Source organism: Ambystoma mexicanum, chromosome 3p (assembly GCF_040938575.1).
Source record: "Ambystoma mexicanum isolate Mex_15411 chromosome 3p, UKY_AmexF1_1, whole genome shotgun sequence".
Taxonomy (NCBI): Eukaryota; Metazoa; Chordata; class Amphibia; order Caudata; family Ambystomatidae; genus Ambystoma; species Ambystoma mexicanum.
The window spans coordinates 262,678,215-262,695,496 of NC_090925.1; the positions used below are offsets into that span (position 1 = coordinate 262,678,215).

A 17,282-nucleotide genomic window follows, 5' to 3' on the forward strand; every position below is an offset into this window, starting at 1 on the left:
TCCCTTTGACCACAGGCAGAGAAAGAGAGCCATAGCTTTGAACAGGTAACACGGCAACGGAAGGCATCGCTCTGACCTAACACCAGGGTCCCCACAAACAAGGCTGCATTGATCATTTTGACCAATGAGGTTGTACCAGGCATCCCTGTAACCAATGAAGATGCAGCAGGCATCTGGGATAGTTAAATGCGTAAATACCTTTGCAGCCAATGAGGACAACTTGTATGGCTTACATGTGTTATCACATTAAAGTGCAGAGGCTGCTGGAGTCCAATATGTGAATGCTTTATGTGGCGGCCGGGCTTTTTAACGTACAGTCCAGCTCCTCCATCGGTGTAGTGATAGGAGGAAACTAGGGTTGCAGCCAAGGCTCTAAGTAAATCCACTCCAAAACAAGATGCAGTCCTCCCTGTTCTTTGGTGGACACGCGCGGGAGTCTCATAGCAGGACAATAGCCGACAGATTCCCAGCCTCTGCCAGGATCTGGGCTCTCCCAAACCTTTCATCGCCTTCGGCTGTAGTGTTAAGGATGCATCGTTCTTTATTCCTAAAGTTCGCTCAGAATTGTTTCAATGTGATGAATGTTGTCTCACAGAACCTGGGTTACTTAGTGATCCAACAAATTCCATTAAGGGTACCATCCATCCCTATCATTCTTAATTTCCTTTATTCATTGAGGAGACGCTCCTACATCTGAACCTTCGACACGTTGTAATCTATTGGAGTGCCCAACTTATTGGATGTACTTGGCCTTTAATGTGCATACATTATGTTTTTACGCCCGGTCTGTGGCAATTGGCAGCCTGGAAAAAGAGGTTAATGGTGCCTGGGTCCTCCTGCTTCATAGGATTGCGAGATTCGGAGGGCTTGATGTTATGCGAGCTCCTTCCAATAGAAAAAGAGCTACGCTCTTGTATATTCTGTGGCTACACTCAACTTACTTCTTCACTTCCGTACCCGATGAAGCACGCTCACCAGAATTAGGGCAGCATCAGTGGATTTTTCTCATCATTTACCATTAGAGATATCCCTACGGTATCTAAGTAGCCTTCTTAGCATGCTTTCTGCAGGCCTTCCACAGAAAATGCGTATTACAGAAATCACAGAGTTGGATCAGAACATGTAGCCTATGATCGTGTTTGCTCAAAGCAGCCCTTTGCTGGTTGGAATCTGTACCACACTTGGGTATACATAGGAGACAGAGCGTCGGGGTAAGAGCAAGTTGCCTTTATGCAAGTGTGCTCCTCATTGTCCTAGGCTCTCTCCTCTTGCCGACACACCAGCCCTTTTACCCCATCTTGTTCTTGGGTGTATAGCTTGGCTATTAAAAAGAGAACAGAAGCGGGTGTGCCGATGTTCATGGGAACGTGCATATCATATTATGTCTTTGTAGAGACATGTGATATGCGTTGATGAGACCAGGCTCAGTGCGGTTCCACATTAAGTGGCAGAAGATATTCCATGAGCTAATAGGGCGCCTGGGTCTCTGTATCACAGCCACCGGAAAGGTCATTTCAAACCGTTGTGGGGGTGGGGGGGGGGTTGTCACAGACCTAAACGGCAAAACTATGGACATTATGGCCATGCATTAACTTCCTTCAGGAGTTTTCCAGCCTCATGAAATTGGTTGGTCCTCATTCTTTGTTGGCAGTGACCACTGTGCACTCACTCACTTTGCCTTCTACAGCTTTTACATCTGAAGTCCTTAAAACTTAAAAAGGGGGACTTCCCTCATAGAGAGAATACGATCATCTAGTTTTGGGAACAGTATTCCTTTATTATAAGATAAGATACGAGTCCATTTGTTTTGAGATGGAACAAATGAAGTGGGGATATTTACAATATGGGCCCCAACATTAATGTCCCAATTTAGAAGAACCGCACACCCACATTCAAGCGGGAAACACGAAGCAACTAATTTCACGACACTTTCTGAAACCAGATGCAGATGTTCCTGGAGTGGCTGCACGGTCTAATACAATGCATAGGAATGTTGCTGCACTCACCTAGTTCCCATTCTGCCCCCTGCTGGGGTGCATCTACAAAACAAATTGAGGGAAACTGCTCTGGCTGCTCTTCTCCAGTTCCATCAGATATCAAATGCTTAGATAGTGACGAGGACAATAGAATTACACCCCACAGTTCAGATACTGCAGACCTTGCGAATTACATAAGAAAATATTTTTTATTCCACATCAAATGTTAACAAAAGGGAAACCGGTCTCTGTCGGGTGAGTCCCAAAAAAGGACATTTCAGGAGCCCCTCATTACAAAAATGCAGGATACACACGGAGGAGGAAGCTGCAATAAGGAGCTCCAATGGGTGGTAAAAATAGACGGACTGAAACAACAAACCAAAAATTGGATGAGGAACGATTCAGAATGACTAATCTCTCGTTCTTTTGCACTCCTCCTTTTCAGATTAAAGTACACAAAGGTCTGTCATTTGCAGTTTCTAGTAAATTTGACCAGCTGATGCCTATACAGACACTTGAAACTGAAAACATTAAATGTGCCAGGTCTATGTACCTCCACTGATCATCATGAATCGGTTTCTTGCTATGACCAACATAACACGACACAAGATATGCTAGTTCTGACCTTGCAATATAACGTTCTCATTTTTAGTGGCAGGTGGTACTAACAGTTTTGTGAAGTAGCCATGCTCCTCCTCTTGCCAATTTATTTTTAGGACACGTTGAGCAGTGGCACTACTCCCACAATCAAAACATAAACCATAATCAAGTGGCTTTGGTACATAGGTGATGCTTTCATGATTTGGAGAGGATCAAAAACAGATTCGATTTCTTACGCACAAGAACTAAATAACTTTAACATCCCATTTACCTTTCCATAAAGTCAACACAGTATTGCTTTTTAGATCTAAAACTGTCTATAAACATCTTAAAGAATAGGATAGAAACCAAGACATGCCATTAACCTTTTGCAGTGAATTCTATGTTGTTCCCTACCACATGACAAACACTGTGTTACTAACACATTCCTTGGGAGAACGGAGGGGAGGGTTCATTAAAGCTGAATATAATTGGAATGAAAAAGGTGATTTAGAAAAAAATATATCTTTGATACCCATCAGGTTTCTTGATAGAAACTCCCTCATCCCACTGAACCGTCCCTCTAGAGGAAGAGGAATACCAATCTCCTTCAAGTCTCACTTCTACGCCCCAATCATCGACAACCAGCCATCTATTCCTTCCTGCGAATCACTCCTTGTAAAAATATCCCTCTCCCCTTCGTTCTCCCACAGCTTCCTCATCATCTGCAGACCCCCTGGCTACGATAGACAATTCTCAAACAACCTCTGCGACTCTATTTCCACACTCCAACTAAACCATACCACCCGCACCCTTCTTCGGAGACTTCAACATATGGCTTGACATCCCCACCAACCCTATGACCCACTCTCTGGTTGACGGCCTAGACGCGATTAACCACCATACCCACATAAACAGGCCGACTCACTATAAAAGACACACACTTGATGCCATCTTCAGCTCCCACAACCTGATACATCTAAACCCCCCCACCCCTATCATCTGGTCTGATCACTTCATTGTTTCTTTCACCATTCGCTCACTCAACCCACGCCCATTACCCGACCCAGAACCTCCGAATCTACGCAAATGCTGGAAGAAACTAAGAATCCTTCCCAACCTAGTTGATGCAAACCTTCAGTCTCCTCCCCCTACCCGCCTACCCAACGAACCTCTAACCTCCGACGCCTTTGACTCATGGCTCAACACCTCACTAATCCCGCTCACCCCCTCTTGCAAACCATCAGCTCGCCATGGCCTTTTTCCCAGATGGTTCACACCAGAACTGAAGACCACTAAACAGCTATATAAATCCCTAGAAGGCAAATGGCAGAAACACAAAACAGCCCTGAGCAGATCCTCCTTGGCCCGGCACCATCGCCTCTACAAGCCCGAAATCCAGAAAGCTAAAAAAGCCCATTACAACTCCTGAATCCTAAACTGTAAAAACCCCAGCAAAGAACTTCACAAAATCATCGCCGAATTCACCAAACCATCATGTACCACCACCTCACAATCACTGTGCGACTCACTCTCTCTATACTTTAACACCAAAGCTCTCGAAAGAACAAACTCTCTAACCAACAAACTAGCTTTCTTACACCCACCACGCAATCCACCCACCCTACCTGCCATCCCACCGCCTGCGACCGCTACCCAACCGACTTTCGACTCCTTCACTCCAATATCAACGGACCAATTTCTCAAACTTCTCTCTGCCCGCAAACCTTCCGGCTCCCCGCTCGACCCCTGCCCAGCCACAACCCTCAAAGAACTTTTCGCATCTACCTGCGCAGGAGAACACGCAAGAACCATCATCAACAAATCCCTCTCCTCAGGAATTATTCCCGACGCGTTCAAAACTGCTCATTTCAAGCCTCTTCTAAAAACAACCTTCCCTCGACCCTCTCGAGCCCAAAAACGACCTCCCCATCTCAAACACCAGGTTCCTTGCCAAACTCATTGACCGAACCGCCTACTCCCAACTAAATGCCTTTGTCTAAGCCAACAATCTCCTAGACCCCACCCAATCAGGTTTCAGAGCCCGACACGGAACCGAAACCACCCTAACCTCAATCTGGGATGACCTTAAAAACACTGATGATTCTGCGGGATGAGCCGCACTAATCCTTCTTGAACTATCCGCTGCCTTCGACGCAATCAACCACCCAATCCTCCTTTACCGCCTCCACTCCCTGGGAATCTGTGGAAACGCTCTCAAATGGATAGCATCCTTCTTCGACAATAGGAACCAAATAACCCTACTGTCCACCTATGCTTCCTACACCCGCCCAGTCAACACTGGAGTTCCACAAGGAGCATGCCCATCAGCCCTCCTGCTTAACCTCTATATGTCCACCCTCCCATGAATAATCCGCTCGCACAATATCATGTGCTATAACTACGCCGATGACACACAACAAATCCTAAAACTCCTGAATTCAAAATCCAACTGCCAACCCGACCTCGCTTCCTGCCTCCTCGATATAGATCACTGGATGACCACAAACCACCTCTTGCTAAACCCCTCCAAAACTGAAATCATGGTATGTGGCAACAAAGAACTTCTTCCGCACCAGCTACCCTGGCCATCTGCCATGGGCAATTCCCCCGACACCCTCAAATTCAGTAAAAAACCTTGTATGCACCCTAGACTCAGACCTAACCCTCTCGCTCCAAGTCAACAACGTCTCCAAGTCCTGCCACTACCACCTTAAAACTCTTAGGCGCTTTTTTCCATACCTCTCCTTTCGCAACAGACTCTCCGCTGTCCAATCAATTGTTATGTCAAGACTATGCTAACCCCCTCTACCTCGGAGCCCACGTGTACCAACTGACTAAACTACAAAGAGCACAAAACGCTGCAGCCAAACTGCTACTAGCACTTGGCCCAAGAGATCACATCTCTCTAGCCCTCAAAACTCTGCACTGGCTTCCAGTTGCCCGAAGGGTGACCTTCAAAACCTTATGCATCTCTCACCGAGCAATGCATAAAACCGGACCTCAATCAAGACAAACTAATACCCTACCATCCTCGACGACTCTAAGATCAAATCTGCCAGCCTCCTAGTCATACCAAAAACCAACTCAGTCAGGTTAGGTGGATCATTCTCAGCCCTGGCCCCCACTCTGTAGAACGCTCTTCCACCCCATATCCGACTCACGGAGGACTTCATGTCTTTCCGCAAATTGCTGAAAACATGGCTCTTCTCCTAAAATCGACTCCTAACTCAAACTCCAATCAATGACCTTAGCCCAAAGCTGCTTTATCATAAATAACAATTCAGCATCATGATCCGAGCGAGAAATCGAAAACTAAAAACTGCCAATGTAAATTAAAACAGATAACTGAATAGAACGAGTGAAGTGGATGAAATTAGAAAAGTGCATGAAAGGAATGAACTGGATGAAAGTATTGAAGTGGATGAAATTAAGGAAATGGATGAAATCAATGAAATGGAAGAGAGGAACGAAGTGGACGAGAGGAATAAAGTGGACAAGAGGATAGAAAGGATGAGTACAAGATACAGATGTGTGCATGGAATAGATAGAGTGCATGGAACGGATAGATGGCATGGAATGAGAGTGCATGGAATGAACGGAACAAATGGAATAGATGAATCAAGTGCATGACATGGATTGAGTGCATGGGACGGATAGAGTGCATGGGAGGAATGGAGTGCACGGGACGGATCGAGTGCACGGGACAGATGGAGTGCACGCGACGGATGATGTGGGTAGAACGGATGAAGTGGATGGAACGGGTGAAGTGGGTCGAACGGATAAAGAGTGTGGAGCGGATAAAAAGTGTGGAGCGGATGAAGGGTGTGGAGCGGATGAAGGGTGTGGAGCCGATGAAGGGTGTGGAGCCGATGAAGGGTGTGGAGCGGATGAAGGGTGTGGAGCGGATGAAGGGTGTGGAGCGGATGAAGGGTGTGGAGCGGATGAAGAGTGTGGCGCGGATGAAGAGTGTGGCGCGGATGAGGAGTGTGGAGAGGATGAAGAGTGTGGAGAGGATGAAGAGTGTGGAGAGGATGAAGAGTGTGGAGAGGATGAAGAGTGTGGAGCGGATGAAGATGAAGTGTGGCGCGGATGAAGAGTGTGGCGCGGATGAAGAGTGTGGAGCGGAAGAAGGAAGAGTGTGGAGCGGATGAAGGAAGAGTGTGGAGCGGATGAAGGAAGAGTGTGGAGCGGATGAAGGAAGAGTGTGGAGCGGATGAAGGAAGAGTGTGGAGCGGATGAAGGAAGAGTGTGGAGCGGGTGGAGAGTGAGGAGCGGATGGAGAGTGTGGAGCGGATGGAGAGTGTGGGGCGGATGACGGGTGTGGGGCGGATGACGGGTGTGGGGCGGATGATGGGCGTGGAAAGGATGACGTGCGCGGAAAGGATCAAGTGCGCGGAAAGGATCAAGTGCACGGAAAGGATCAAGTGCGCGGAGCGGATCAAGTGTGCGGAGTGGAAGAAGGGAGTGGAATGGAAGAAGTGGGTGTAACCATGGAATGCATCGATCGGACGAAGAGTGCATGGAACAGAAGCAATGCATGGAACTGATTGAACAAATGGAGTTCATAGATCTGAGGGACTACATGTGACGGTTGGAATACTTGGAACAGTTAGGGGGCAAAGAATGGACACTGTACAAGAATGGTTGGAGTGCAGGGAACGGCTGGAGTGCATGGAACGGTTGGAGTGCATGGACCGGTTGAAGTGCACGGAACGGTTGGAGTGCACAGAACAGTTGGAGTGCATGGAATCCATGGAGCATGAAGGCGCTCGCTCTCAAGCACCTACTGAAAACCACCATATCACACCACCACTCAACTATAACACAGGGATACTATGACACATTCGGTATAGCTGTTCTCATACCAACACCTGCCACATACTCCCCATCATCCTAACTAAACACAGTTGGCTGCACACCCGCCAGCCTAGGCGTTCTCCTCAGGCCTAACGCAGCCAGAATCAGTCTGGTATCACCCTGCCAGAACGAACACATACTCCTGATCTCCCAACCACCACACCTACCGCTAAGAAGCAGCTATCATACGAGTGCCACACCTGCTGCACACATATCCGGTGTACACACACACCTTATGACTCTCTCCCTCTCTCTACTGACTTGAACTACGGTTCCCGAGGGGGTTCAACCTACCAGCGCCTTGAGATCATACCAATGGTACATAAGGCGCTATATAAATGCAAAGTAACGTAACATAAAATAACATAGGGGATATTCACCCTCTTCCATAGATCAAACAATACCCAAAAAAAAGCAGTATACTGCCAAGATTTACCGATTCCCCCAAATACAAAAATACTGTGTCTACTGAACAAGAAGTTAAATGAATCACTAAATATTCTGCACAGAACAATCTTTACTACTGTATTCTGGATAAAGATTAAATCCTTGAATGGGCATGGCGTTCAAGTACTCGGTTTCGTTGGTTCCACCAAGACGTCTTTCTTGACAAAAACTTACCATGATAACAGTTACCTCATTTGAAGTCGGGATTTTACAAATGTGGCACTTGCACAGTTTAGCCTCATTCATTTAGCAAAGTTTGAGAATGTACTGACTTAAATGCCAATCATAAAATCTGTCAATGTATTAAAAGTTCCTAGGTCATGATTGTGTATCTGTGGCAAATGGTGGATTCGTAGCACTAAATGATAGTCAAGGACACGATTCATGGAGCATCTCAGAAGGATCCGAAGTGGAGATGGAAAATATCCACGGCCTTCATTGGAAGCAACAACACTGAGGCGCGTCCATGAACAATGTGAGATTTCTGAGCCTGGAATAATTGCGATGCATGAGAGGGGGGGTGAGCTAGGTTACTACACCAATGGGAATCGAAAATCATATTCAAGAGCTCACAATCGATGAAGAACAGAATCAAGACAATGAGCCATATTTGGTTTCAGGCTAGAAGGACAATTTAATACTACTAAATGAAAACGTGTGTTGTCCTTAATTGTATGAGATTCCAATGATCAGCTAGGCTTATATATTTGGAAGCAGTGGAAACATCTTAGCGTTCTGCCTTTTCCAGTGATATCTTTGGCGATTTTTATCCGACACATTCGGTGCGCTTATTGGTTGTTATGATGGTAGTACGGGGATGAAGAGTAGTATTGTTATTCTGACCCTTTCTCCCATGGTCTACATATTATGGTACTTTTCTCAGGTGGCATCTTTCTGCTCAATCGCATGCATTAATCGAGTTAAGGAGGTTGTGCCCATGTGGTCAGTTTGCATCTTTTTTAAGCCCACAATAATGCATCCCTTCTGGTGGCATGAGGTGTGTCCCTTGTTTCATTACTGAGCACACACTACCAGCAGCTGTGCATCAACATTTTTAGACTTCCGGTTTCCCCTGCTGCTGGATATTCTGCATTTAGAGGACAGCTATGGTACAGTCCCACTGTGTTGGTGTGGAGCACGTTTCTCAATACAGGTTTACAGACGGCTTGGCATATAGATACTTGTTCTCCGAGTCGCACAGCAACTTGGCGCATTACGTTTCTTATCCGCTTTTAGGTCAGCTAACTGAAACAATGTCGCTTTGCTATTTTCACTTCTCTTGTAAACTTGGCCTTTACGCTCCTAAGCTACCCACTCAGACTGGGGAAAATCCGCCTGTCATGATCATTTGAATTCCTTTGATCATCTAGTGCTTTACATCACTGATATTTGGAGCTCCCTTCTCTTTGTTCGACTCTTCCTTGGAAATTATAAATACATTGCTCCATTCTCCAACTAAAATCTAATACAACCTCATATATGGTGTTGGCGGAGGTCTGTGCAACTTTGATTCCTTTGGTTCCTTTGGTTCGATTCACATTTGAGTGATTATTCTTAGGAGCCTATACTAATGCAATTTTTGCTTTTCTTTTTCCTTCATAATTTTTGCAATGCTGCCCATCCTGTGCTACATGTTATACCCAGTTGGTCCTTTCTTGAATAATCACAGGAGGCCATAGCAAGGTTTTTTTGCACACAGAACTTGAGAAAGCGTGTTTCCGTTCACTCTTGTATGATCTTAGCGCAAAACCTGTTGATCACAGTGTGTTTAAAAGTACAGGTTTTGAATTACAGTGTTTTAGAATTTGAGTCACGGTATATTAAAGTAATCTTTTTATGTTAACAGTGCGTTTAAGAAGTATGTGTGAGGCTACGACGCGCAAAAGGTATCCAATGTGAATAAAGTTCTTCATCAATCGGCAACGTTGTCAATAAGAATTTGGATTATAGTGTGTAATAAATATCTATTATTGGACCATTATTGTACTGTTTTAATCCCAAAGTGTCTAATAAAGCTTGAATATTTTGGTCACTTGATTTCTACTGAGTGTAAAGCAGAATGATATGCACATTTCACAATACACTCTGAGAAATCTAGGCCAGAAATCTTTATTTGTATGAGTGCAGCGAGAAGTGAAAGTGTGAATCTATGTTAAGCCCTCCCAGAACAGAATCAAAACAGCTTCTGTAGGACTGCATGTTTTACTCAAAGCTATTTATGCTTTGGATGACATTTAAAAGAGCGACTATTGTCCAGAACAGAAGGTGAACCCCTCAACATCATCACACTCCAGGAATAAAACGTACCACACTGAAACAGGTGTAGGGTTCCTTATGGGCAAGTACAGAACAGACCATGTTTTGTTTCCCTTCTGCTTTTCTCTTATTCTTTGCCTTTCTTCTTTATTTACTCTTTCTTGATTTTTAGGAGTATGGTAATGCCAATGCTGTGATTCATTCCCACTTTTGGTTATCAGTGTGATAGGTTTTTCTCTCTCACTGGGACGAGTATGATCCTTCCAACACCGAATCTCATCGGCTTCACTGGGTTTTAATAATAAAGTCTCTTTATCTGTACTGGGACGAGTATGATTGTTCCAATAATGATTCTCATCTGCTTCCTTGGGTTTCAATATTACGTTCCCTTTATCTGTACTGGGACGAGTTTGAGCTTTCCAATAATGGTCCTCTCCTCGTCAAGTTTGCCTCTGTCGTTTCCTTCGGGTCTTCCTCTTCGTACTGCCGTACTCGAAGATATTCTGGTCTTTCAGTTAATGACTCGTTCTGTAGGACTAGCCCGTTCTCTGCATTATTTCCAGGACCTATGGTCCGCCAGTCGCTTCTTGTGGTCACACCACCCCTTACCCCCTTACTCTATCTCCAGTTTATGGGGTGTCATGCGTCCGACTTCTCTTCTCTCTTTCCCCTCGCTGTGAGACGCTGCACGTCTCTCCCAGTTTCCTGGTTTCTCTCCAGTGCAGACTAGAGCTGGCATGCAAGCTCTTTCGTAACTCACGGGTTTCCGTTTTTTGTCTCCAGACTCCTCCCCTTTCATACGCGACGCAGCCATGGGACTTCCCGGCATAGCTTTATATGCCCTCTTCTCTGTCTTGCACATGGCTTCTATTCTCCTCCACAGGTGATCCTTCCTCCTCGCCACAGTTACTGGCGTTTTCTTGTTAGAAGTAACATTCACATTTTCTGGTTTACAATAGCACAAACTGGAATTTTCTTCACAGAAATCTTCATAGAATATGTCCGAAGAAGTAAAATTGGTATGTTCTTTCGAGAGTTCCTCACAATAACGGGAGTCCTTCTCCCTAAAGGGAGAGTCTCTCCCGGTGAGTTCCCACTTACCTCTACCCCTAGGGAGGGTGTTGCGGAGCGGGCTCACCTCCCTAGCCTCACTGGGGCTCCCCCTTGGGTAGAAGTGACGAATTCCTGCGAATCATCACACCTACTAGATCAGTCAGACTGCCTTTATTGGGATAACACAACGACAGATGTGTATGTTTGCCCTATTCTTTAATGTTACAGGTGATTTAAAGGCATGATGAAATGGAAGGTACCCAGAGGGCATCCCAGAGATTATGATTGATTCAAATCGTCCCATTCACCATGTTTTTTGTTGTGTTAGAGCAGGTGACCTGGTGACAGCATGTAGAGTTTTTGTGGCTTCCTTCATCTCTGGTCTCGTCATCAATACTTCAGTCAAGTGTCTGAATTTAAGGCATTTCACCACCTTCCACCGGGGGCTCAATAAGGCACTGGGGTTGGTGGTACAGTTTTAAGTCTCATCGCAAACATTTGACATATGGCAACTTCCACTGGCTTCTTATAAATCAGCTGCTATTGAGTAGTATTCAGCAACTGGCTTTGCATATGCAAAGCACTGATCAAATGGCTGGTGACGATGGAAACCTAACAGTAAAAAGGTACAGGATCACCAACTACACCATCTAACTGCACAGATCATGGTCTGCTTTGAACACTCACCTCAGAAGAGTCAATATTGCAAGCAAGGGATGAAACATGCAAATCCTGACAGGCCGACTGGCGAATGTGATGCAATACCATTGAGACTGTGCCACCTGGGTGCTACCAGCGCTGCAACGCTGGAGGAGCCTCACCTGTGGTTGAACGTTTGGAAGCCAATGGCAGCCGATGCAAATACGATGGCATTCCGATAACTGGTTGTCTGACCCAGGCACAGGACAAAGAAGCTGGATACACCCATGCCAAAAACCTGCAAATAGAGCAAACAGCGTGAGCAGAGAACTGTCCAAAATACACAGCGCAGACCATTGTCCAACACCAACAAGTGCTAGCACCATCCACAATAAAGAGAGGGTGAGGGTGCAACAACAACATTGCAAGGGCGAGATGGTCCAATCACAGGCAACATAAAGCGGGAGGAAGAGAGCGTGACCACTGACCAACTTACAACATGGCAGAGGTATGACTATCATTCTTCAAAGGAGCAAAGGGTGGTGGTCACAGTGCACATGTAGCGGGTATGAACAACTTCTCAGTGGATAGAGAGGAGGAGATTGTGCACATAATCCACTATACAATGTTGTATCTGGGAGGGTGGTTGGGTGCAGGAGTGCATGGATGCACACGAGTAGAGAGGTTACCACGAGTTTGGAGGCGAGAGCGTCCTGCGCTGTGTGCATGGAATACTTGTGGGTTAAAGATTTCAGGTGGAATGTTGAAGAGACTATGCACTCCGGTTTTTGGGTTAAATCAAAAAAACACTGATAAAACAACACATCATTGAAACATTTTGTTTTTGGTGCAAACTAAAATCAAAAAGACATACTTAGAAATATTTTCTGGGGCCTAGGTTTGAGGCTTTGACAGATCAAGTCCGGAGAGGCTTAAACGTCTTTGTTTTTAGTAAGGGCGCAGATTGGGAACGGTTAATGAGGTGGTAATGGTGTCAGAGTCAGGATGTACTGTGTGGTAACAGCCAGTTGGCCTGAGGTAGTGCCTGAGTGAAGCCAAGCCATTACCGCTGGGTGGCTGGCTATTGTCACATCATACAGCCTGCCTCCAAAGACCATTAGCAGCCAGCTAACAGTGATACATAGGAGACTTGCGGCTAAAGAAAGCAATAGCAATGGCATACGCCTGAATGCAGATGCGGTGCATGCAAGAATGAATGAGGTGGAGTGATGGGATGGGCAGGAAGTGGTAGCAGAGCCCGACAGCTGTGTAAGCTCCCCCAACTGGAGCAGGCAGAGAAAAGGGTGCAAGAGATCTGCACTTGTCTGCGCAGCGCTAGTTGGCAACACAAACTGAATTACTACACCTGCTTCAACACTACAGTGCGGGTGGGTGGTGAGGAGGCCCAAACCGTGCGGGACGTGCCAGAAAGTACATTAACAAACCAAGCATGTGGCGAATGCAGACGAGCGAAATGTAGCATGGCGGCACATGCATATCATGAAGGGTAATGTCAGCAACGCAGGAACACAGGGAGCACGGATTTAACCTAGCCGTCGCAGCCTGCATTCCCTGTGTTGCAATTGGTGGTTGCACTGGCACTAACTGCTAATTTGTAACAAAGAATCCCACAGACGTTCCCGCTGGAACTGCTACATTTCCCTTCTCCCTCTTTAAGGAATGGCTCCTCCCTAAGGGACCAGGAAGTCTGTGAAAGATAAACTCAAAGGGTAACGCTGTTCACCTAACAGATTAACAATTAGGAACGGTAGAACACCATTGTTTTAAATATCATTCCATATGAATCCTGTTTTTCTACCGCAGACTTCATCGCAAAGTGTGACGAATCGGGGGAATTCATCCCTTCTCCCCAAGGGGGAGGCCCCCCCCGTGAGGCCAGGGGTGAGCCAGCTCTGCAATACCCTCCTAGGGGTAGAGGCAAGTGAAACCTCACAGGGAGAGACTCCCCCCTTAAGGGGCAAGGACTCTCGTTCCTGTGAGCAACTCCCTAAAGCTGTGCACACTGTGGCCTACAGGGGACGCTCTAAAATGCCACAGACTTTTAAACAACAAGACTGGGATGAAGAAACACTTATGCCATTATTATATAGAAAAAGAGCATGTCCCTTTAAATCGAAGTAGCCAATCCACTGGGGCGAGTACATTGAATAGCGTGCACTCAATGAGCAACAAAGAGCTAGATGCCATTCGCCCCTCTGCTCCCCGCACCCAGTGTGCAGATGTACCCCTCCTCTGTGCCCCTCTGTATCCTACCCTGCACCCGCTGTATATATGTTCTGTTGTTACATCTGAAAAGTGCTCAGTTATGCATCTGTATTGTTGTGTACCTCTCTAAAGCACTCCGTTGCTACTCGACGCTAGGTCCGTGCTCAATAAATACAATAATAATAAAAGGAAACGTCGCACTCTATAGTTCCCGCCCATTTTCACCTATGGACTTAAGGGGCACCTGCCGCCTGAAATTGTAAAAGGTGCCTCCAGGTCCTCTTCACCTTTGGTCCTTCACTGCTGTCTTGTCAGAGAGACTTACCAAAGGCAGCAGAGGCTCATAGCAATGACCTTTCATAAGCATCATTTGGTAGAGCACTGCCCCGATAGCTAGTGAAGAGGGCCCTCTAGTGGTCAAATTTACTTTGGGTAAATGTAGTCAAGGGTTTCCTTTAACAAAGCTTCTTGCTGTGCTCTCAATTACGCCCCAGGCGGAAAACCATGGTGCAATTAGCACCATGGTCCATGCCGGTAACTTACCGACTCCGCCATGGAGAAAGGGGGAATTACCACCTCATTACAAGGTTGGCGGGGCGGTAATTCCCCCTTCCTCCATGGCCCTTCCCCATTCCTATTTTTGCCCCATAGGGCTCAATGGGTATGGGGAAGGCGCTAAGTACGGTACCGCAAATTGTGGTACTGTACTTAGCACCAAGGTCCCTTTGCGGGTCCCTACTTTAACGGCTGGTGTAGACCAGCCGTTAAGGTCAGGTCCCGCAAAGGGATCTCGTAATCAGGCATTAATGGGTTAACGGCGCCGCAGCCTTTTACGGCGCTGTTAACCCATTAGCGCCAGGGTCGTAATGAGGCCCAATGTCATTGCCATGGTTTCTGTGTTGTGCTGCTATAGTCATGTATACCCTTTGTGCCAGTCAAGGGGTGCCAGCAGGCAACAATAGGTGGGAAATGGGTCAGGAAGTCAAGCACATCTTCAGTGGCCTTTTTCTTTAATAAAAAGCAGCAACACTTTGTGAAATTTGTCAACGTTCCCGTGATTAAAAGTCTGATAGGCCATTTGAACTTTAAAGTCGAAGCCCTACAGCACCAACTGAGTGAATATATTAATTTGTGAAAGAAAAAGGTAAATGAAACAAATGTACAAAAGTGTTTGCTTAATTCACAAGTAAAATAAAATGTTGATTACTTTTTTGCAGCAGTGCACATTTTACTCACAGCAAAGAGCAACAAATGACATGCTTGTTATAAACACTAATAAAGGCTGGTGACTGCTCCCCATTAGTACAACTTTGGGGAGAGTTTACAGAAGTCTCTGGTTGTCCCACTTCCCTTTGAATAGTATCTGCGGCCCCGCCCCCTTCACTTGCATTCTGCCCCCTGCAGTCTTGCATTTATAATGGGAAAGCAAAGCTTCAAGAAGCAGAGTGCAGACACAGACAGCATGTGGCGGGCCTGCTTGCCCCTCAAACTGGCTGCAGTTAGGTCTTGTGTGTGATGAAATTGCTTCAAACACCATTGGTTTACTTGTGCTCTGCACCAGGGCCCAAGAGAAACCCATGCAGGGCAGACGTTCTCTTTGCATTGTTGTAGCTATAACTCTGCATTTAGAACATCATATGCATAAAGGAGGCGGCGTAATGAAAAGATCATGCACTAGCCTCTTTGGTGAGGGACTGGGCCCCACCAACCTGAGACCACTGCAAGTCACTCCTCTACCCCCAGACGCATTAAGCCATAAACTGATACGCATTCATGCTGATTTATCAATAGGGGACCCCAAAGGTCTTCCTTGGGGCCATTGAGAAGGCAGACAAGCATTGTGAGGCATTTCGAAGGTGATATGTTGCCACCACAAAACACACAAATAAATATTACATGTTAAGAGGCACAGTACATCAAAACGGCCAGAGAAGACATGTGAATTCAAGCAGGCAGGCAGACCACCCCTGCACTCCCAAAGTCATGCGTCTGCACCGATTCTCAGGTAGACATGGGTAGGGAAATGCTGCATTATGCAGGGAACCCCAAGAGGGATGCTTATTTCCACACCACTACAGCCACCACCCAACCCAAAACAATTTTTAGAAATTGAGGGGCAGATGCAAAGCAAGATTGCTTTGCATAAATCGTTTTGCGTTGGGTGCATTTGTACATCTGTGCACCCCTCTTGGAAAGAGGGGTGCACAGATGTAGAGGCACACCCAATCCAAAATCAATTTTAGAAATAGAGGCACAGATGCTAAGCAAGAGGGTCTTGCTTTGCATCTGTCCCTCAATTTCTAAAAATCGTTTTTGGGTTGGGTGTATTTGTGCCTCTTGGTAACAGGGAAGCACAGATGTAGAGATTGTGAAATGAGAGGCACGAGGAGAGTTTCTAGTGTCAGAACAAATGATGACCTGGAATGGCCTTCACTGTGTCCCACTGGTCATCCATTAAACCCTGAGGAGACGCAGATCGACCACCAGAATGTGGTGCGAAAGGTCTGCTGTGCCTGGGACCATTCAATCATTAACAAACGTGTGAGGGAGAGGGGTCTAAGGGGGACCGTAAGATGGGACATTAATTTAGAAGTTGAGTACCTGAGCCTGTAAAATTATTACTCGCACTGATATTCAAATAGTCAGTCCTAAAGGTTCTGCAATGCTTAAACCCTGAGGGCAGTGGGACTATGGAAAACAATCTTAGACAATTCAATGACCTCCAAGGATGGGAAGGCCTGTGACTGGGAACCTGAGTTTGAACATGAGGCTGGGCAGGCTGAAAGTATGAAGCGGTGGGGCAGAGACTCACTTGCATAATATTACCATTTGAGGTTATACACATTGGTGCCTGAGAATATGAAATGAAATATTACCCATGAAATTAGGAAGGCCAATGACAATCTGAAATGATGCATTACCGAGAAGTTAAAAAGGGATGAACCCGAGACCCTGAGATTGAAGATTAATCATAGAGTACAGCCCTTCCTCTAACAGAGGGTATGAAGTGAATTAAATAGCCCTTACATGAGAATCAAAGGAGATTTTGAGTTTGGATGCTAGGGGCAGAACTAGCCAAACAATCTAGTGGCATAGGCAGTTGAAGGAGGGCTTGTCATTGTTTATATTTTTAGAGAGATCTACATGCTCACAAGTGGCGCATTCTCTGTGTTATCACAATTGCCACTTCTTCCTGCAAGAACCAAATGAGGTAGTTTAGACCATCTATTTAAACATATTGACTTA

At 46.0% G+C, this 17,282-nt stretch overlaps 1 protein-coding gene across 2 annotated transcripts in view; it reads right to left on the reverse strand.

Moving 5' to 3' along the window:
• The window catches only part of SLC17A9 (solute carrier family 17 member 9), a 227,757-nt gene that overhangs the window by 43,512 nt on the left and 166,963 nt on the right, over positions 1-17,282 (reverse strand). For both annotated transcript variants that reach the window (XM_069650756.1, XM_069650757.1), the window contains exon 11: positions 11,993-12,108. In XM_069650756.1, the coding sequence (XP_069506857.1) occupies positions 11,993-12,108 (116 nt within the window). The remainder of the gene's footprint in view (positions 1-11,992; positions 12,109-17,282) is intronic.